Here is a 24782-nt window from a genome sequence, read left to right on the forward strand (position 1 = left end):
TTTATTCGGGTCAAAAATAAAACTTTTTCAGGCTCGCTTCACCTTATTTTCTTTTGAAGTTATCGATTTGCCGACGATTTTCCGATAAGATCTCGACTTTTTCGACTTAAATTTCATTTTTGTCAACTTTTATAACTTTTTTCATCTTAGTTTTGACTTTTCCGCCTTATGATTTAAGTCGAATGAGTCTAAATCAAGTAAATTTCAATTTGATTTCAACTTTATCGTCTTAAATCATGACTAAGTAAGCCAGTTAAGTCTAAACCAAGGCTCAAACTCATGTATTTCATATTTCCGTAAAAAAAAGTCGAGTTTGTCTTGTGGAAAAAGGCTCGAAATTTCGACTTGGTACATTAAGTCTACACAAAGTTTTACTTTTGACCCGGCCAAACTGAGTTACACCATGAAATTTCTTTTGTCCCTCTTGGAAAGTTCAATACTGAGGATTTATGGATTTTCTCAAATAAAAAACTAAAATGATGATAATAGTTTGTAGATAAGTTTTTAATTAAAAACTGACCTCGCCAAAGGCTCCACGACCGATAACCTTGAGTGGCTCAAAGTCTTCGACACCGAGTCGAGATCGCTTCAAGCGAAGAAACTCGGTTTCTTTTTGCGCATGTTGAAGCCTTTTCTCTTGCTTTTGTTGTTCAGATAACCCCTCATCTTTCAATGATTCCTCGAGCTTTGCTAGCCTCTGCTTTCGTTCAATATGCTGGGCTATTAAATTGCTGTAGTAGTTCTCTAATGTCACCTGGCAACAAAACAATTATCATTTTTATTAAGACTTCATATATATTTCATACTTCGGTGAATATAAAAAAGCTTTTAGTGATAAATTTTTAAAATAGAATGAAAAATAGCTCGGAAACTTTTTGGTAATTAACTTAAATTTTATTTATTGATAATGATAAAACATTTGTCTGGGTAATCAATCTTTAAAGTTTCATAACTTTTTAAATAATTAAATTTTTAAATACTGAAATTCACTTAAACTTTCGAGTGTCGTAACATCAACAAACAAACTTTTTTTAAAGTTTTACAAGTTTATTGCTTGAAAAATTTAATCTTCTTAAAAAGTAAACTCGTGAAAGAAAATACTTAATAAAAATAAAAAGATAATATTTTCTTTTATATTTTATTAATTAATTTTATCTTAAAGAAAATTATATTCTTGTCTCAATTTTTTTTTTTGCAATATAGTGTATTGTAAAAAATCCGGAATGAATTCCCGAGCACTTCGTCACTCGGAGTTAGGAGTTTTTACAAAAAATCACACCGCATATGGAGTAAATAAGGAGTTTGTCTTTTCATCAGAGCACGGAGAGAAAAGAACAGTTATAATTACTATGTAGAATGGTAACCATTACTATGTTACATAGTAACGAGGATATTTTAGCGTCGAGTCACGGGACAGAGTAATCCCCCATTTTACAAGGTAACGTTGACTATGCTAGCATAGGAATGATTACCATTCTACATTGACGAGAGAACTATGCAAATGGACATGACTACAATGTTACCCAGCAACATTTACGATGTTTTATTTATTTTATATTTAGTAAATAAGGTTATGACAAAATAAATACCTCAAGTTACTTTAAATATATGGAAGAATTGAATTAATCTATTGAAATAATTAAAATATTGCTTATAATGAAATATCATTTTTTGATAAAAGATTAAAAATAATTTTAAAAATTTGAATATTTAGTAATAAACAATTTATATACTTGGTTTGTTTACTTCGTTGTCTTATATATATTTATTAAACAGTAGTGACAACTATTCAAGCATGGGACTGAGTAGTATTCTACATAGCCCTGATTCCCATGCTAGATAACGATTTTTACAATTTGCCTTATTTCAATGTAACACAGTAATTATTACTAGAAAAATGGTAATGAATCCTATTCTACATAGCATTATTTACCATTAAAAAAAAATTAGTCTGGTTACTGTGCAGAATGGTTATCATTACTATTAATTTCTCTTCGTGATTTGGATATTATTTAGGTCCGCTACACGGAAAAAAGCAGTTGAAAAATATAACTTATATCTGTATTTATTACAGTTTCGTACAGTAGTAAAACGCTACGACTCTGAAACTGTAAAAATTACATTTTTCAGGCATAATAAATATTACAGTTTCAAACTCGATATTGCCCAGCTCTCCATACTAAACAGATTTTATAATTTTAAATTTTATTATAAAATTAGTTAAAATTACATTTTCGATCGTTAATATTACTATTCTGTACAGTAGTGTTCTTCTTAAGATATAGAATTTAAAAATTACAGTGTGAGCTGTGATTTTTCTCAGATCATTAATCATTCTCGACAATTGATAACTCACAGTGTAATTTTTATGTTATCAATAAATAAGAGGCATTATTTCAGAAAGCAAAAAATACATAACCAATAAATCTTAATTTTTACAGTTTCACCTATCAACAATTAATTTTTAAATAAAACAACAATTCAAAATAAAAAAGTAAATAATGCTTTAAAGATTTATTTAACTAAAATTACATTTTAAACTGTAAAATTTGCTGCTTAAAATTGTATTAATTTTATTACTATAACAAATTTCTAAAATTACAGTTTAAGCTTTAATATTTAAAGATTTTATCCGAAGGCCTGTTTTCACTTACATTACAGAAACCGTAATTTTTCAACTGCTCTTTTTCCATGTACACTTTGATTTAGAGTTTTAAACTGTTACTTAACTATAGCGAATTAAATTGAGCAATCTCATATAATTGAATTTACTTTTCCATAAGTTAATTAACAACAATTATTATAAGATAAAAAGATAATAGATAAAATAAATGTAAAACACAATTAACCTTTGCCTTGGTAGCTTTATCTAATGTGTGACCACTGAAACGTATCGTACTTTCTGTCGCGGCCATCTCCAATACCCCTGCAACAGGTAAATAATACGTTGACATTAAACATAAGTAATTATTTATCAATATATTATTTGAATAATAATTTATTATTTAATTATTTACAGGATAATTTTTTATTTACGCAACAACAAATAAAAATTAAGTTGAGCTGAAAAATAAATGCGATAAATAAAAAAAATAAAGTTACAAAATATAATAATATATTGTCGATAAATGTCAAATGAATGCGGGTCAAAAATGACAAGGACTCTTATGTGGGTAGACAGATGCATAAACTCCCGAGAACGGATATCTGGTATAGGTTTATGGAGCATTATATATATATTTATATATATACAACTCTGTCTGTCTGTCTTCTCTGTGCGCTGACATTGACATAACGACCAACGTGAATAATTTCGTACTGTAAATTACTTCACATTATATGGACACACACTAACATTTTTTATTTATTATCTCAGTGCTCGTTTTTTATTTTAAAGTACATACTTTTTTTTAAATTTCACCGTATTACTTTTTACGCGGAAAATTGTTATAAAATTTGCAGAGTGTAGGCGCAGTCGGACATCCGAGTAGACAATCGCATGATTATTTATTTTTTCTTACTTTTTTTCAAATTATTCACTTACTGTGTAATGATAATTTACGAGAAAGTTAAAAAATATAATAGAAGAAAATTGACGTAAAATTAAAATAAATTTGTCGTTAAATTACTCTGTAATTATGATTACTATCATTATTTTTTTTGTTATTTTCAATTGTCAGTTAAAATTCCTTATCACTTTACTTTACTTTTTAGTTAAGTTTGTGGGAGAAATAAGTAATTAAATTTTTTACAACAGGAAAAATTAAAGTTTTAAACAGGAACTTCAAAATTGTGGTAAGTGTTGAGCTAAAACAAAGTTTACTACAGAGAATTATGATAAATATTTTATAAAATTGTTGTTTGATACTGAGTCGTATAAAATATTGTCAAACTTTTTGTTTTGTTTTTTAAGCGCAAAAATGACATATAGAGCTTAAACTTTTCTTGTTTTTTAGAAACTATAAAATTTATTTATTAAAACTACTTTTTTCACAAAAAAAAAAAAAAGTTCATGTCACAATTATTTTTATCATTTGAAAAAAAAAAAAAAAAAAAAAAAAAAAATAATAATCTGAAGAAATTTGAAAAATTTTAATTATTTTAGCAAGACCCATTTTACCCACATTTGGAATTTTTTTGACTAGATTATATTGGAACCAAATACTTATCTGTGGACTAGAAAAAAAAATCGATTTTTGAAAATCGGACCAAAACCAATAACTTCATTTTTTTTTAATTTTCACAGCGGGAAATTTAAAATTTTGAAAAAAAAAACACAATTTTGACTATTTTATCAAAAAGACCCATTTTGCCTCTGTCAATATTTAAATTTAAAAATTAAAAAAACAAAAAATATAAAATTTGTTGATGTTCTAAAAATATTTTTAGTAAAAATAGTTGAAAGATATTTTATTGAGTTGAATGTATGAAAATGTATGTGGGCGTAGATAGGTATGTATGTAATGCTCACTTTCTTCGTCCTCGTTTGAATAGTGCCTCATCAGCAGCACAAACCTGATAACGATTCCCTCATGTACAAAACGCGTGTGTATGACAAGTAAACATCGTATATACATATATATATATATATACACATACATATGTACTAGAAGTTATTGGTATTGCGATATGTAACACGTGTTGGTACTTGAAGAATAAGAATAAGAATAAAAAGTAAAGAGAGAAGAATTTATTAGTTTAGTTCTGAGAGTAGAGTAGAGTAGAGTAGAGAGCATGTCTGGTTGATAGTTTTACAAATTAACAGATAGCTAGCTTGGAGACGAGATTCATACAATTGATATGTGATGTGTGGAATGTAAACACGCAATGCGATAATGAATTTTATTAAAAATTTATTTTATTTTTAACATATTATGGAAAGTGTGGTAGAAGTAACGAGTCAATAATTTTTATTTTTTAGGTCACATATTTTTTTCTCTTTTTTAATCTTTTAATATATAAATATATATATATATATTTAGATATGAGTAATTTTAACAAATATTTAATTACCTGATGTAATTAATAAAATTTATTTCAAGTAATTTTTTAATAAATATAATAAATTATTTTTTTTAATTAAAATGGGCGTAATTAATTTTTTTTAATCCATTTAATTAACACTTGAAATTTAATGCCATGTAAATATTTATTTTTTTCTCGAATAAAATGGGCTAAGAAAATTGTAAACTTTTTTTTTTTATAAGGTGAAAAATCCAAGATTAGTCAAAAATAAAATTTTATGGGAGGGAAATTTAAAATGATGTACAAAATTAATCATTTGGAAACTGGTATTAAATTAAGTTTAGAATGTTCTAATAGTGAACTGATGACTTTTTTTATTTTTAATGAAATATCGATTATTTTAATGGTAAAGATATTATCGATGAACTTACTGAGTTTTACAATTTAACAGTTCATTGATCGCGCTGATAAATTCACTGGCGCGAAAATACTAAACTTATGGAAGTCAATCCTATAGACAGTGAGTAGAATACTAAAAGAGGCAAAATTAACGGAGAATTAAACTTGATTTTGTATGATCATGTAATTATATCTGGTTCGAAAAGTTTATCGTTAAATAAAATAGAATAAATAAAATTCAGAGATTAAAAATTTCAAGTTTTAAATCAATGGGGGCTTTGATCAATTAAATAAATACTGGTATGGTACCTCCAAAATACCTCCAAAAAAAACTGATTTTGAACTATTTCTGAACTGGTTTTTTTTAGAATATCTTAATAATGTCGGGATATTTCGTTGATTTTTTTTTTTGAATTTTCAAAAGTTTAAAAAACGTCCAGAAAAAATTAATCGTTGTGTCACGTTTTGAAATTTAGAAGAGTCAACACTTCTTGCACGGACATTTATTAAGAATTTTCATTAAATACTATTTTGATTAATAACTCAGGATACTTAAATGAAAATTAATACATTTGAAGTTTAATTTTGAAGCAGATAACAAATAACTTTAATAATAGAAACAAATAACCTAAAAAACTTCATTCGGTTTACTTCTATAAACTGAAAAAAATCTTTATCTCACAGACCAAAAATAAGTTCAATTTTAATTCACTTATAAATATTATATATAAATATGACACTTGGCTCTGCCTTTTTCTACTTAATTAATTACAAGAAGTTAATTTCATTATTTATTACGTAACATTGATTATTTGAGTTTTAAATCAAAATAGAATTTTTTCTTCATATTGAGTACTTATATAAAACCTTCTAAAAACAATTAATTAAGCAAAAAAAAAATTCAACAAATTCTAATTCAAATTAATTTAAAAAACAGGTCGCTTCACTTCACAAATTAAATAATCAACAATTATGTAAATGAATTTTTTTTTTATTTTTCACTTAAAATTTGGGAAAATGATATTAAAGTTGACTGGCGTCCAACAATTTTTGAATTTTTTTTTTTAAAAATAAATGAAGAAAAAAAAAATTTGAAAAAATTGCAGCTACAGTTTTTTAAATTTTCTACATGTGCATATTTTTATTTTTTTTTTATTTATTTATTTAATAAACATCAGAAAATTGTGAGTTGTCATTGGCTTCAGATTAATTTCGTAAAAAATAAAAAGAATTATTAAAAATTACAATTTTTCATTTGGTCAGGTTTCAAAAGTTTAAAAAAACGTCAAAATTTACCTTGGTATCAATTCAAACCACGATATAAAATTTTTTTTAGTTTAAAAATTCACATCCTTCACTCAAGAATTTAAAATCTCCAACTTTTATTTTTTGAACGCACCCACTAAAATAAATTTCCAATAAAAATAATAACTTTCAAGCCAAAAAAAATTTATTTACAAATCAAAATAAGTCCAGCTCTACTTCTGCACTTATCATCAATTAAACAACTAAAAAATTTCACTTGCAATAAAAAAAATCAATTTTAAATAAAATAATTTCCAATAGTCTATAGCATCCGCACAAGTGTGCACGTCAAGTCTTATGTATATTATGCACATCCAAGTACTATACATAATAGTTTTCGTCTAGGATTATGAATACACATATACATATATACATATATATATACATATACATATAGATATGGTATAGTAGACTATATACGTTACGGTCAGGCAAAGAAGTAAAGCCACGAGTGTTGAAACAGGTTTGCGTTGAAACGAGTCAGGCAGGCTCTACTCTTCTTTTCTTTCCTTTATTCATTCCTATTCTCTTTTTTTTCTCTCTTTCTCTCTCTAAAACGACCTAATGCAACGTAAGATCAAGAAGACTCTACACTACAAACTACGTGTCATGCCGAACCAAGTAGAATCACCGAGACAATGAACCCCATGTCGTTTTGAACCCAACAGACCTAAACCTTACAGCTGAACTTCTACTCTGATTCAAAATAATTTAATAATATTATTAAATTATTAATAATAATAATAATAATAATAATAACAATAATGAAAATATATAAATTCAGCCCTCAGGAAAATGGAGAAATTAGAAAAAAAAAAAAATTTTAAAATGCGACACCAGAGAAAACAATAAACGTTGCACTCAACGTTGCGCAACAGTGCACACATAAATCCGGCAGTAAAATCTTTGCTGCGTTACATCAATCTCTACGGACGTACATTCTTATACTACTGTACACTTAAACACTTTTTTCAGACGTTAATTTTTACTCCGAAAAACCATTTTACAGTTTTTACTTAAAATTTATTTATTTTTTTTTTCAGCAATTTATTGATAAGTAAAAAAAATGATCTACCTTTCATGTCAATTGAAACGACATTGATAGTAGTGATAATAATGATTATTAAAATGTTGACAATGATGACCACAGACAGCAGACAAACTGATGAAACTACGCATAGTGAAACAGTTTAACCGGCACTACTCGAGTCGCCAGGGCCAATTTTAGATGGAGTGTCAGACGGACAGACCAAAAATAACTGAGCAATTTTCGTTTTTTTTCACTATAATTATTTAAGTGATTTTTTTTTTTTAATTAATATCAATTGATTATTTATTTGGTTAAATTTATTGTTAACTTAACGGTGAAGTTGAGATTGGTATGGTGGGAAAAATTGTATAGTGTAAGTAAAAAAATAATGAAGATGTATGCGGATGTTTGGCACGAGTTTAAATGACGAGTACTAACACGCGTGCGTTTAAAAATAATACATAATGTATTAAATGTAATGTAATGTGTATGTAATGCAATGTAATGTTAAGGACCACTGGCGCATTTGAGTGGAGGGTAGACTTAACTCTTCAATTCACTTCACTTGGTCTGTTAAAGGTTGATGTTGAGGTTGAGGTAAAGGTAGAGGTAGAGGTTGAGGTAGAGGTGGAGGTACTGGAAGAAGAAGAAGAAGAAGAAGAAGAAGAAGAAACGCGCGACACGAGCGCCGGCCACCGACTCCCGTTTCGAGTTTCCACGATCCCCACCCCCCTTCTCTTACTTTATCAAGTGTGCTCCTGTACCGTTGCTGAGAATCGAGATGAGTCTGTGAATGTATGCTGGGGATCGTGGATGGTGTGCTGAATACTGATGCTGGTGTGAGTAAAGAGGGGAGAGATGAAAGGCAAGCAGAAGAGATGGAGATGAGATGATAGAACCAGAGGGTAAAGAAGAAGAAGGAACAGAAGCGGGGGAGGAGATAGAAATGGAGATGAAGATGGAAAGGAAGATGAAATTTAAGAGAAAGACTCTGGGCCGGAAGTTGTCGAAGGTAACGTCATAATCACTGACGCTACGATTTTTTATTTATTTATTTTTTTTTTCTTTTAGTTTGTTAAACTGTTTATTGACACGGAAAGTTTATGATGAAAAAAAAAATTATTATTTTAAATTGAGAGAAAAGTTCTTTTTATTTTATTTATGGAAATTTATTTTTATGAATTCAGATGAAATTTAGTGATGATTATTTGGGAAAAATTGTAAGTTTAAAAAATATGATTTTTAAATAATGGAATTTGTTCAAATTTGGTTTCGATAATTATTTAAGACACTTGACCACTTTATAAAATACAAAAAAGATTTTTTGCATTTTCGACCCTTATACTTTTGAAAGTCACCCCCAAAGAATTTTTTAAAAAATTCGAATTCTAACATAAAGAAATTAGTAAAAGTGTGCGCGCGTTTTAAGTTAGCAGACAATTTGCAATTTTGAATTTTTATTTCGACAATTCAATTAAAAAAAAAAAAAAAAAAAAATGCACATGTAGAAAATTAAAAAATCTATAAGTGCAATTTTTTGAAATTTTTTTTTTTTCAAATCTACCGTTTTTAAAAAGGTCCAAAAATTATCGACGTTAGGTAACCAGTATCACGTATTTTTTAGCTTTACAAAATAGTCAAGTACCTAAATAATTGTCAAAAATAAAAAAAAAATGTAATTGTAATTTATTTTAATAAATTCGTTTATACAAATTGACTTTTTTGTGATTATCTGATTATGTATTAAATAGAAAAGACTTAACGATATTTTTACAACGTTTTTAATGTTTTCAGTCTGGTATTTTTTTTTATTATTATCATTATAAAATTAAATAGTTTAGAAAGTATTAAAAATAATCCGAGCAATTGGATACCTTGACCCTGGTTGCGTGACATTAAAACGCTAGAAAAATTGTATTCCATTATATTATTAAAAATAAATGTAAAAAAAAAATTTATTGGATTAAAAAAAAAAAAAAAAAAAAAAAAAATTGTAGTATTTATTTTTTATTTTATTGGAATGCCATGGCAATATATAAGTTTACGATAGGTCTGCTGAATATAAATGAGAAAATGTGGATACGCAAGCGTTGAATTTAAAAACGATGAATATCTGGAATCCGCTGGAATTATCCCGTCACAAATCAGTGAATTCTTCACTGCTCATATCAACAACAATGATAATAATTACCATATTATCATATCATGATTGTTCTCAATTTACGTAATTAGGACAGCCATATCCACAATAATTAATTATTAAACTCAATAAATTATATTATATATAAAATATTATTTCCCATCAATACAAAGACCTTGGATTATATTTTTTGATAATCAATCATTTCATATGATAGAAAATAAAAAAAAAAATTATTTTAATTTCACCATCAATTTTTTTTTTTAATTTATAAATTTTTTGTTACGTAAAAAAAAAATACTAACCAGCTATTGAAATTTCCTTTTAAATAATCATATCAACCTTCACACGTTTAAATATTAATTAAAAAAAAAAAGATTAATAAAAAATTTTTTACTCCAATAAATTTTAAACATAACTGACATCAATCAGAATAAAAAAATGAAATAACCCGACAAAATATATTTCACAATTAAAATAAAAAAATCCCATGAGTTTATATCTAGAACCACATCCGTAACCCAAGGTCGTAAGCTCTAAATCACCTCATATCACGTGCATACCACCAACAAAACAACACTATACTGCCCAAGCAATACATGTAAGCTGTAAGTTGTAATACTGTATCATGATGTAGGATATTATCAACCTTAAACACATTGGGAATGCAATTGGCGTTTACACACGAAACTTAGGAGGAGAACGCGCGATACTAACGCGGCTACTAACTAAACTGACCATTCGGGTGTTAGTGTTCGACGATGTGTGCAAGCTCAAGCGAGGGTATAAAATGCAATATACACATACATATGTGTTGTATGTAAGTGACTAGTAGTTAGTCACCTGAGAGGGTTGCCGTACCTTGTATCGGCTTCTAATAGGGGATTTCATGGGCTTGACGTCATGTAAGAGCCACTATGTCGCGTTTCTGCAGTATCACCCACCGACCCACCACCACTACCTCTTATCCCACTGCCTTCCAATTATGTCTATCCTATCCTTACTCGTCCAATGATCGCATTAACACATTTATACATTCTATATATATGTGGATGTTATATATAAATGTGGGTAGTAGTTCTAATTCGATTTGGCAAATACTGGCATGACTGCGAGTTACACTAGATAGAGGTATCGTAGACGAGCCTATAGGTTAAAGATAAATATATATGTATGTATATATTAGACTGATTCAAAAAATCGGTTTTTTTTTTTTTTTTTTTTTTTTTTTTGAAAAATATATGGAAATATTTTTAGAGATGACGAAAAAAATTATTGTTAAGGCTTGAGCTCTTGATATTAATATTAAGAACCGCTTAATCGCCATTTTTGATTTCCCATTTAAATAACATGGAAAAGTTTTTTTTTTAAGTTTGGAATTCATGTATCGAAAAAAAAAGATATTTTTATTGAAAATTGAACGCTCTACAAAAAAAGTCTCCTATGATTTTTGGATAAATTCAATTTTTCAAAAGTTATTGGAGGTCAAAGTTGGATTCGTAGTAAGTTTTAGTATTATTTGACTTTTACGGCGAAACTATCAAACTTATCTAAAAATGTTATATGAGCTTTTTTGTAGATCAGTTCATTTCCTACAAATTATCTCTTATCAAGTTTCCGAAATTTTTGAAAGTTCTTTAGTTATTTGCAGTTAAATGTTAATTCATTCCAAGAAATCGTATTGTGTTCGATTTTATTTGCTTACTTTTAAACGGAAATAACTAAAGAACTTTCAAAAATTTCGGAAATTTGATGGAAGATAATTTGTAGAAAACAAAATGATCTACAAAAAAGCTCCTATAACATTTTAAGATAAGTCTAATAGTTTCGTTGAAAAAGTCAAATAATCATAAAATTTACTAAGAATCCAACTTTGATCTCGAATAACTTTTGAAAAATTGAATTTATCGAAAAACCATAAGAGACCTTTTTTGTAGAGCGTTCAATTTCCAAAAAAAAAATATTTATTGATTTTTTCGATACACTGATTTCCTGAGTAGTAAAATTCCAAATCTAAAAAAAAAATTTCCCATGTTATTTAAATGGGAAATCAAAAATTGCGATGACGCGGTTAATATTAATATTAAGAGCTCAAACTTTAACAGTATTTTCTTTACATCATCTCGAACAATGTTTTCTGTGTAATTTTTGAAAAAAAAAAAAAAAAAAAAAAAAAATAGTCGATTTTTTTGAATGAGTCTAATATACATATATATATATATATATATATATATATATATATATTTACTTGTGTGTATAGATATGCAGATAGATGGATCGATGGTTATATATATGTAGAGTATGCATACTAATGTCTATTACTATCGCAACTATCCAACATGAAATCTCTTACGGTGCATTAGTAACCTAACGCACCGTTCCTATATCAAACGATTTTAATAGAAACGATCGGATCGATTTTACTCAATGTTCATTTAGTTCATTAGCTAGTAGTGTTTTCATCCACTGATTTAAATTTTACTGGTCATGGATAATAAATTTCAAAAACAATTGATAAAGTTATTAAATTATCGAAATAATTTGAATAATTTTTTATTATATTTAAATATTATTTAAATTTATGGATTATTATTGCATTGAGTTTTTGCTCGAGTAGCGAAGCGAAGAATGCTTGAAAAAATTTTAAAAAATGTATCTCATGTTTATGGTTATTTATTTATTTATATTTTATATTTGGTTAATGGGCACTAAAGAAAATAATAATGGATTGCTATGACTATGATGGATGTAATTAAGTTGTGTTTAATGTTCCTCACGATACAAGACGTTAAGAATAGAAATATACTCGATCAGATCATGTGTGTATAATTAGCTTCAAGGCATATTCAAATTTTACTATACGGCTTTAACTGATACATAAAAAAAAAAAAAAACATTTTTATTATTAATTACATTTTTAGGTTTTAATTATTCATGACCAATAAATCATCAGACAATGCAATTGTAAATTATTTTTGAATTTGAATAATAATAAAAAGTTATTGATTTCAGTGCTTATTATAACAGTATTTTTTTTTTTTTTTTTTTTTTTTTGTATTAAATAAATTTGTAAATATGAAGTACACGCACGTGTAATTTCAAAGAAATTAATTATAATGAAACCGATACATTTTTTTAATGCAGATAATTATAGTGGTTAAAATTAGGGGAGATTTGGGTTCAATGGAATATACTTTTATAATATCGTCTGTAAAAAAAATTGTTTTTGAAAAATTCCAAAAAAGTTCGACATGTAGACCTCATAAATTTGATACAGCGTAGAACTTCGAATTCAACTTTTTTTAAACTTTTCAAATTTTAATATTAGAAAACAGTTCATTTATAATTTTGTGAAGCGAATTGTAGGCTACTTTAGTAAAAATACGCTTTGAGAATTATGCTTCGAAAACGTTCGTAGCCTACATTTTTTCCGAGTTCAAAAAAAGTTGAAAAACCTCTAATTCGAAATTTTTGTATTGAAAGGGGAAAATGTAGTAAATATGTTTCAAAAACGTTTTCATTTCACTCAAAATTTGTGGCATAAAGGTCGAAATCAACTATCTCTTACTATCAAAATCCTGAGTTTGAAAAAAATTCAACATGGTTTGAATCTGTCTCAAATTTAAAAGTTCTACAGGTCGAACATTTTTTAGAATTTTTTGGGAACGAACTTTTTACATGAAATATGCGCTGTTTAATGAAGAATAGTTTTAAAAAGAAAAGCATGCACAGAAAAACAGAATTAACTCGATCCAAGAAGAATGAATTTGAATGAAGAAAATTACTTTGAAAAAAAAAAAAAAAAAAAAAAAAGAAATTAAGAAAAAAGACATGGTTAAAAAGTAATGTTCGAATGTTTTTATGAAAAGTATTCAAATTTAGGAGCGAATATTTTTTAAGTAAGAGTTGAAAATTCAATGGAGGGATTTTTTGGTTCTTTATACAAAAGTTTTGATCAATTATTTCAAAAATAATTTCTTAAATTAACCAAAATGGAGCGATTTAAAATAAGAATCATATTTTAAAGAAAAAAGAAGATTTCTTGCCCAATAAAAATTTTTTTTCTGTTAAAGCTAAAGTTAATTTTTTGAATGAAGTCATTGTTTTAAATTTTCTGTCGTAAATAAGGGCTTATGAACTTTCAATTTATGAGATGTTGACAGCAAATATTTTTTCACAAACACCCATTAGATCAATTAAATTTAATCACGTCATAATTTTTACGACGTTACGAACCCATAATATTATAGATTGTAATAACCTATAAAAAACAAAATTGCTCCTATGATAATTAATAATAAGAAATTAAAGTTGACATGTTTTACGGATATCCATTAAAACATTTTATCTTACTTTAATAAAAATATACAACATAGATATGAAATAATAAAACACTAATCATTTATTACAGTGATAAACTGAATTATTTAATAAAATAAAAATTCCTAGTATCAATAACTGCGAGAAATTGGCCCTATTGCGATTTTAATTTCTACTTATTTATCTACTGTTCAAAACTTGATACTTTAAGATTTAATATTCAATGAAAAATCATTTTACGAACGAAAATACATTTTCAATAACTTTAAATTAAAGTGAAAAAGAGCAATCTTTCAGAAAATATTATTTTTCGCTTAAGAACATTTCGTTCTTGTTTTTCTTTCGCTCTCGATTGAATGAACGGTACTTTTTTTATCGCACTTACACAATAAAAGGAAACTTTCTGCATGTTTTTATACAACAGAAGAGAGAATTTTAAAAAACTATGGCTAGAAATCCTTTATTACAGTCTAATGCATCATATATTTGGTGATCTTTTATTATTAATCGAGATCTTATCAAAAAATCGGCATATCGATAACTTCAAAAAAAAATTCAGTGAAGTGAGTCTGAATCAAGTTTTATTTTTAACCCGGGCTGTCTAAAATTTTGAAATTCCATGCTGAATATTTTTGGAACAGTTTTTTTTCTACACGAATATTTATCATCAATTGTTATCATTATCATTAAATAGGGGCTTGATACAATATCTTTACCTTGTATTTAATGTTGTTTACGTCTAATCTTATTGAACATAAGGGAAAATGTATCTTATAGTAATAGTCCATAGGCTATCGACCTTTTAAATCGCGGGGTAGATAAGACAATCTTTTCCTGATAAGTATTTCGATAAACAGGTCAAATTCACGTGTTTTTTATTCGATAGATTTATGTAATAATAATAGCCAATAATGATAACTATCGTGCGTGACTTTTTTTGTTAAATTTTTCTATTTTACTAATTGGGCTTTTTATTATTCATCACTATTTAAACATACACAGAAAAAAAAAATCATTTTATAAAAAGTTAACTGGTCTTTTATGGCCTTATTTACATTCAGATCAGGCAAAAAAAAAAGTTAAATAAAATAAGAACGTCACAGTTTTATGTCACTGTTATTTTATTACCATTAAATAAATTACGTCTTGTAAATTTTCATCATGTGACTGATTCTTTCGACTGGAAAGTAAGACTTTAAAAAATAAATAAATATATATATGTGAGTGTATTTTGATATATTCACATTGAACAGATGTTTTGTCAGCTTGTTAGTGTATATATAAAAGAGACGTCAGATGACAGTAATAATAAATAGTTAATTGGTGCCAATTATTATTGACTATTAATCTTTAAAGCCACTAATCGTTTTTGATGATGCTTATCTATTAATATATTTATTTACTTTATATTTCAATATATCTATTCAAACTCAAATTTATTATCTCTATTTATTTTGAAAATACATCTCAGTCTTCGATAAGCATAAAATAAATAAATATATATATTTATCTAGTGACCTATAAATTTTAAATCTTTCAATACAAAGTAAACAAAAACCTAGAAAAAATACTATTGGGAAAAAAAAATGTATTAATTTTCTTTGCTTAAATATTGTTGCTCAATGGGTTAATTAAATCAAGAGTTGATTTAATTACACGTTTTCTTTTTATACCTCAATAATATAAAAAATTAATGATACAATTTATTGCCTATCTTAGTAATTATTTTATCTACTTGATATTATTTTTATGAAGATAATTAATTAGTGAGTCTAAAAAGGTAAAGGAGTAATGAAAAATAATATTTATATGTATATAAAATCTAGCAATTATTCTGTGCACATCTTGTCTTCTGTTTGAAAGCGTAACGAATAAAAAAATAATAATAATAATAAAATAATGAACTCGACAAGTTCTTTGTTGACTTATCTTGCTTCTATTCACTTATACATCTATTCTATCAATATATATATATACATATATATATAGCTATATGTCTGTGTGTATATGTGTATTTGTGTATAGAAAGAGATATATAAAGTATATATAGTTCAAATATATATGGTATATAACTATCAGTAACAACAATATGACTGTGAGTATATTACTCACACGTCCGGTATTCTAAGCGAAATGCGTGCAAACTCGACAATCCACGACCACAAATACTATACTGTACACAGTATGGACAGAACTCTCGGTCGCTAATTTTTACGGTCCACGAACGTGCAGTCATCACGTCTTGTACCGGCGACACGGCTCAGAGATATTGCTAGATAGATATATCAACATATATGTTGATATATATGTATGGTATAGTATATGACAAGTATGATATATGTGTCGAACTGTCATATCGAAATCGTAATAGTGTATGTATAGTCATCTCACTTTATCTCTCACTCAGTTAATACATCCACCCATATTTATTTTAAACATTTGCATATAGAATGAGGCCAAATATCGATTTACTTGGCACACCTATACCTGTGTAGGTACCTAAATATAATTGTGGAATTGTAATTTCAGAGATTCCAAGGATTATATTTAATCAACTGAGTCTTGATTTTGTTGGTAATAATTTCCTTTCACTATTTTTATTTTATATTTAACAAGTTTTTTTTTAATATATATATATATATATATATATATATATATATATATATATATATATATATATATATATATATATGTATAGTGGTGAAATAAAATTTTAAAAATATTTATGTCAATTTAATTGATACTTTTATTTACATTTTTAAGTAATTTAAAAGTTAGAAAGTAATATTAATTAAATTCATTAAAAAATTACCGAAAAATTTGTTACTATAACGAGAAAAAAAAGAGAAAAGTATATAAAGTATATAAAAGTATATAATGCAATAGTTTTTTAAATGTTATTTTTTTTCTTTTTTAGTTTACTCTATTTATTTTGAATTTTGAGAAAAATAATATTTCAAAAACTGAAAAAAATTATAGTGTGATATTTTTAAAAGAAAACGTAATAAATCATTACTCTTCTGACATATTTAACAGCAAAATCATTACTTCCCATGATCGTTATAATTATTCCCATCAATCTGTTGAGGGGATGTATAACTCAAAAACAAAATTTTCCGATATCTTAATCGAAACATTTTTTTGATGCATAAATATACATAATTACCCAATTTTTTTATATAGACAATTAATCAAAGAATCCTAATGTAAAATCAATATCTTTATTAAGTATCTTCAGTAAGATTTATATATAGTTCACATTGTTATCATTATCAATAAAATATTTAGTTTAAAGATTATTCCAAGGTTTTTTTTTCTAATATAAAAATCGAAATTTAGTATTAAGATGACGTAATACCCGTTGAAATATATTCATAGATTAATAATATTGATTGTGATTATATATATGACAAGTCGATAAAAGATTATTTGGTTTGAGAAATGGACTACTAGTACAATTGATACAAATTATCAGCCAATCAACGAAATACTATTATTTACAATTTTAAACGAAGTGATTTAAATTTTAATTTAAAAAAAGAAACATTATTGTTATTATTATTTTTTATTATCCAGGTCAAAAAAAAATTTAATACAGGCTCGCTTCACCTTATTTTTTTTTGAAGTTATCGATTTACTGACGATTTTCCGATAAGATCTCGACTTTTTCGGCTTAAATTTCATTTTTATCAACTTTTAGAACTTTTTTCATCTCAGTTTGAACTTATTCGTCTTTACTTCGAGCACGACAGTCATTCACCCTAATTTTGACTTGCTGACCAAGTCGAAAAAAGTTATTTATTCGCCTTACTTTAGACTTGATCAACCAACTCAAAAACAAGCAGTATTTTTTAGTGTAAAATTTGTTTTTCACCTTTCATCTTAGTTTTGACTTTTTCCGCCTTATGATTTAAGTCGAATGAGTCTAAATCAATTAAATTTCGACTTGATTTCGACTTTTTCGTCTTAAATCATGACTAAGTAAGCCAGTTAAGTCTAAACCAAGGCTCAAACTCATGTATTTCATATTTCCGTAAAAAAAGTCGAGTTTCTTGTGAAAAACAGCTCGAAATTTCGACTTGGCAAACCAAGTCTAAATAAAGTTTCATTTTTGACCTGGGTAACTATCTTAAGATTATGAAATACTAAAATTATTTATTTAAATTACCGATTGTAAAACATAATATATTTATATATTAATAAATATAAATTCATATTTTACGGTAATGGCATTTACATAAATATCAGCATTTAGATGTCGGCTGTTACTATTAATATTAATAAAGTCATACATTTAAGATAAGATAATAATGGAATAGTTATGAATATAAAAAAACTAAAGTAATAACTTTGTTGTTCAATAAACCATTTGATATTGAATTAAATCTGCACGTGCTCACTAATTTATTGAACGTAAACGTTTTAATGTCAAGCATGAGTTGAGGAGAAAATAGTAAAATACAAAAACCCGTTAGACGAGTAATCACTCAATTGATTAAAACAAAATTAAATATGAAGATAAATAGAATAAAAGTGTTTCAAAAATCAAAATTAATTAAATTTTAATTTCTCAATCGTAAAAGTGAAAATTTATATAGAGAACGTACAAAATAAGTTAGAAATTGTAATTTGCCTTTTTTGCTCTTTTCATTTTTTACCAATAGTTGATAAACTTGATTTTGTGGGAACTCAATATATTTCTATAAATATATGTAGAAGTGATCGTTAATTTTATCAATGGTTAAAGTCGAATTAATAATAACACGTTGGGTTACTTTCCTACGTGAAGCAATGTGAAACTAATGAAACGAGGTTGCGATGATACTTATTGGGTATGAATACCGATTATGGGCGGAGTTTTAAGACTTTTGACTTTCGCTCAATGTGCATTATGTGCTAAGAAAATTTTATCAGTTTAAATGGCATATATTTATATCTTTAATCATTTCATACCGGTTAATATACACATATATGTATACTCATGCTCATTGTTACTTTGTTTTCATATTATTATTCTACTTGTGCGTGAACTACTGTTAGAAAATTTAAATGCATTTTTTTTCACTAAATTTGGTGGAAAATTGGCCAAGAATATTTTCAAATTTAATTTTAATTAGTATTATTATTATTATTTTTTTCATATCAGAATATTTTTTATTGTTACAAGATAAGAGCAGCTGTAAAGACACGGGCTTTTATTTATATTAAAAAAAAAGTTATAATATAGTATGTAATATCGAAGACTTGATATAACAACTAGCAAACGTAATTGAAAGCTTATTTTTGTTTTATGAATAAAATAAAATTTTATTATTATTCCTAACAAGTGCAATTTTATTGGTATTTTATCTTATTATTTACCATATACTTCCTATCTACACATAACCGTTTTAGCCAAGTGCCAAATCCTGGTCTCGAACTCCAGACCTTGCAGCTAAAAAGTTTTACGATGAACTAACCCACACTGATACAGCGAGTCTCTAAATAAAATAATATATTTCACTTGTGATTTTAAATTTTTCAATAAAAATACTGATTTTTCATCAAAAATTATTGACTACTAGTGACCCGGATTTTTCGGTACATTCCGTAAAATGTCGATATTAATAAAATCTATGATATGTTTTTTTTTTTGGCAGAAAGTGATTTTTCTCTTAGTATGTACTTATAATACGGATGTCGAATTTGTAATAAATGTGATTGATATTATGATTGAAGTTTATTTGAAAACATAAAGTCACTCCAATTATACTGGAGGAAAAAAATGCTTCAATTAGTAAGGCTACAAAAATAAGTATATTTTTTTAACACATCTAAGTGTGTCATTTCCTTAAACTTGAAATACATGGGTTTAAATGATGATAATATATGACACATTACTTGATGTGTCATCAGTTAAGCCCGTCTATTTTCAGGAAAATTAACACACTTGCTGACACACTTGTTACTTTCAAGATTACGTCTACTTATAGTTCATGTTATCAATTTTTTTAATTTTATATTCATATTAATAGTTTATTAGGTTCTTTGATCTTTCAGAATTAAATTTTTCTCATCAATTTTTAAACATATAATTAAAATTAATAATGATTCAAATAATTTGGATGTTTCAATTCCTGAAATATTAAAAGAATTTTCTCACTATCGTATATGTATGCTGTAGCTTCGAAAAAATTTTTATGAAAATGCACTGAAACTAGAGATTTCAAGCTATTCAATGCTTTTTTTCAAATCTTGATACAATTGTTCTTTCACAAAGTTACAGCCGGGTGAAAATCACTAAAAAATTTCCAAAATTTTTCTGTTCCTTTAATTTTAGCATTAGTGTATTAGAAGTGTGCGAATCGTGTTCAAATGAAATAATTCAAATTATTAGAAACTTTTTGAATTACCCGCGTTTTCAAATCATTCGTAACTTTTTAAATTATTCGATTCAAATAGAAAAAATTCCGATCAGCTTTCAAATATTCAATTTTTATTTAATGAGGAAATTAGTTTATCAAAGTAACTAATTTCGGAGAAGGGAAAGTTCATAATTTCGTAAAATCGTGTCTAAGCTCTATTTGTCTGTGACAAAAATTTGAATTAAGAGAATAAATATTAAATTTCAAGTCGTTGAAAAAAAATTTTAGAATTAATATTTTGCAGCTTTACGAATTAATAGTAATTTCGAATAATTTGAAAAATTTTTAATTATTTGAAAATTTTCGAATAATTTGTAAATTCAAAGTATTCACACACCCGTAATAAATATGAAAAATATTATTTCTTTTCATACGATAAATAATTATGTATGCAATAAAATAATTTACGATAATTGTCTTAATCTATATTATTTCCAACAAAAAGAATTAACTTTTGTTTTTTTTGTGGCGATAATCAATTTCTTATTAGAACGGAATAATTCACCCTAATTTCGTCTCCCTATGAAATTTATGTTATTGACAGTTCAATTAATTCTAACTAATGAATAAAATGGAAAAAATTAAAACCTTCGTATTAAAATATCCTGGAGTATCATTCAAATTTACTACCATTAATAAAAACATCAATAAAATTTCAACAAAAAACAAAATTCACAATAACAATTATTATTATTTTCTATAAATTAAAAACTCGATTCTTCGTAAATAAACGCGTGAATTTTTTACTTGTTCATATAAAATTTCTAACGTCACCGTTGAAGTAATTTCCTTAGCTCGAACAAAAGACATAAAAGTGATAAAATTTCCTTTATTTCTGACCCATCAGAAAATAACGTGATAGAAGCAAGCATGAAAAAACGCCATAAAAAAAAATAGACTACTTTCTCAGGGGAAAAAGGATCAAGTCATCTACTATTTATTTCTTTTTTATATATAACTTTTTCCCGAGGCTGGATAGATAGAACGATGAGATGATGGAGCGAAAGACGAGCTCTTAAAAAAATAAAAACCTAAAGATGAATCTTTTTCCCCACCACAAAACGCAAGGGTGATAGATCGATAAGTTTTGATAGTTTTTCCAGTAGAGTCACTTTTTTTTATCGTTCTTGTTGTTTCTTACTCTACAACTACACATGCTTCCTCTCAATCGGGATCTCCTTGTTTTGTACTCAGACTCTTGTTCCTATTTGTGATGTTGTCTAGGTTACCTAGGTAACGGCCTAGATTCAATGAACGACAAGTAAAAGGGAATGAACCCAAACCAAGTGGAATAAAATATAAGAATCAACGGTTCTGTAATAAAATATTTGCAGATTAAATATAAACAATTCGAAATGTCTGCATACAAAGTAACCAAACAAAAATAATATTATGTGTGTAAAGTAATAATTTTGTACAATAGTATAAATATAAATTACGTATCAATTATCAATCTAAACGTACATATATTTAACGAAATTAATTATCAATTTATTATTAATAATAAAATTTCGGAAAAAATAGATCCGTGATTTTTAAAATTTATTTTTTAATTAGGAAATTTAATTAAGACAATATTTTTCACTCTTTGAAAGCAAAGATCTTGAAAATAATTTCTCAAATCAGAAACAAACTAGGAGTCGAACCCGAATTTTTAGGATAACATCCTCAAATTTCATGTACCTGAAGATCGCAACATTTCTCACGCAATGAAAATGAAAAAATTTATGAAATTCTACTGCTTAAGGGTGACTTAAGGGGTAATTGGGGGTAGCTGCAGTTAGAGATGGGCGGTATTGAAAAAAAACATCGATAGTTTTGGTTTTTTTTTATAAAGTATCGATATATCTTGTTCAAAAAATATCAACAAAAAACAGCGATACTTTAGAAAAAAAAATATTGATAGTTGAAATATCGCCCATTCTTTTTTGCAATTTTCGGCTAACAGACTAGCGCCTATTCGAAAAATTTCAGAAATCTAGATGCAGTAGCTTTTTTATTTTCATTTTGTTTTTTTTTTTTTTTTATTTTCGTTCCACAAAACAGTGATATGTTACCATATACCAATAAAAATTTTTCTCTAGATATTTTGTCGTAGACATTTTATCCGTAGATATTTAAGCACGGCACCAAACCAACATCACAATATAGTAATTTATCTATCGAGTGCGAGCGTCTTAGACTCGATTGTACTAGATAAATACATTAGTTTTTGTGACAGATATTTGAAATTTACATTTACTGTCTATAAATGGCAGGTTATAAATCCGCGTTTATTTATTCGGTAAGATTGTTTTGAGTATTTGTTGAAAATTAGAGAGAAGTCAGTGAGTGGACGACTTAAAATGATGATAAATTTTTTCAAATGACTCGTTAAATTACTCCGATATTTTTTGGTCATTTGCTATCGCACATCTTACCAAAAAATATTTTTTGATCCGATAATGACGTCACTTTTAGAAGGATTAGGTATCTTTTGTACCAGCTGTATCTTATCTAATATTTTTAGCTGCCGGTAGATTTCAAATGTCTGTCACAAAAACAACTTTATGCTATTTACTGTCATATATATTTATATGTATATACTAATGCAATGTAAAGAGTCACTAGCGTTAAATAAGATTAACAATAAGATTAAATACAAGTATACATCCATGTATGTATACATATGTATATATGTACTAAAAAGATTCGTGTTTACTTTTAAGCTTTTTTCTTTAACTTATATTTCTTTGTTCATGTCATTGGGGGAATCTTTGTACGTAAACTTAAGTTAACTTTTCTTCGGCTTCGATACTGTCAGTGACAGGATCCTGTGCTACTTTTTTTTATGTCCTATGGACACCCTGTTACTGAATGACACTCGTGATACTAAAGCCAGCTCATATGTCAAAAAAACCCCATATAATTCTACTCGAGTCAACGCTAATGTAATATAACTTTTAGTACATAATAATGGTTGGTGGTACTGAGTATGTCTTCGCACGACACGTTTCGGTTCTTTGTTCGTTCGGTTTTCTGTTTCAAGGTGGCCATGTCGCAATGCCTCTTGCACATGGAAAAATTCATTGTTGGATTGTTTGATGATGTTGTTGTTGTTGTTGTTTAGGTACTTGCAATATATATGTTTTTTATTTATCCTTGTGAAATAAAGAAACGTTATTTCTTTATGTAAGAAATTATACCACTTCCTTTTGGATTATTCTTTTAATTGTTTAAAAAAATAGATGGATGATTTATTATGATGTTCAGACAATTGAAACGGAAATGGATTATTACAAATTTAAATAACAATTCAATTTTTTTTTATTTATTACTTAGATTTCGTTTTCAATTCACTTTTTATTATTGGAATAAATAAATTTAATTTATTATTTATTTTTATGAAATAAAATCAGCAAATCTCCAACTAATTGATAAAAAAAAACTTTAACACAGTGATAAAAGTTATTAATAGTTTAATATCTTTTTTATGAAAAAATTAACGAGCGAAAAATAATAAAATTTTGTCACGTTTTTGAAAACAGCACGTAAACTTTTTTATATATAAATTATATGACATGTCCCTATGGGAACGCATATATATTTCAAGTATTAAAAAAAGACGGAGACAAATGGACATTTTTATATTTTTAGTATAAATATGTATTTTCAGAAAAAGCTAATAATTGATATATTTGAAAACTTATTTAAAATGCTTTATATTAATCACAAATTTGAATAATTTTTTAGAAGAAATCAACTCTGTTGATAAAAATATCAAACTCAAAAATTTCGCAGCAAAATGTGCTAATAATTTGTATGAATATTAATGATAAGTTGAGCTCAGAAAAATTTTAATTAATCACAAATTTTTGAATTATTAGAAAAATCTGAATAAATGATAAATTGTTATAAAAAATTTTTACCCATGGGAGTTAAAAATTGAATGCTGTCTAAAGAAATGCTAATCTCATATTTGAATTTGAAAACTTACGAATAATCGATTCCAATTTAAAATAAAGTAGTATTATGCAATTCGATTATCACACTATTCGTATATTCAGCCATATATAACTAGAGATCAATTCAATTTTTTCCAACCCCGGACATAAGATCAGAAATTCGAATATTTAAAAAAACCCTCGCTGAAAATTTTTCATATTTCATAAAAAGAATGAAATCGTAGAAATTTTTTCTCTTTATGATGAAAAAAAAATTAAATATTCCATTTCTTATT

At 26.4% G+C, this 24782-nt stretch overlaps 1 protein-coding gene across 6 annotated transcripts in view; it reads right to left on the reverse strand.

Moving 5' to 3' along the window:
- Positions 1–24782, reverse strand: part of LOC103575040 (serine/threonine-protein kinase tricornered) — a 66483-nt gene that overhangs the window by 9483 nt on the left and 32218 nt on the right. For 5 of the 6 annotated variants that reach the window (XR_008404376.1, XR_008404375.1, XM_014444947.2 and 2 more), the window contains 2 exons: positions 2850–2926; positions 521–754 (listed from right to left, as the gene is read on the reverse strand). Coding sequence is in view for 4 of the 6 variants with exons in the window: in XM_014444947.2 (XP_014300433.1) it covers positions 521–754; positions 2850–2926 (311 nt within the window). In the remaining 2 variants the exon portion in view is untranslated. Of the gene's footprint in view, positions 1–520; positions 755–2849; positions 2927–7744; positions 7968–24782 lie in introns of those variants that run through there. The other variant, XM_014444949.2, reaches the window with a different exon arrangement.

The sequence above is a fragment of the Microplitis demolitor genome, chromosome 1 (genome assembly GCF_026212275.2).
Source record: "Microplitis demolitor isolate Queensland-Clemson2020A chromosome 1, iyMicDemo2.1a, whole genome shotgun sequence".
Taxonomy (NCBI): Eukaryota; Metazoa; Arthropoda; class Insecta; order Hymenoptera; family Braconidae; genus Microplitis; species Microplitis demolitor.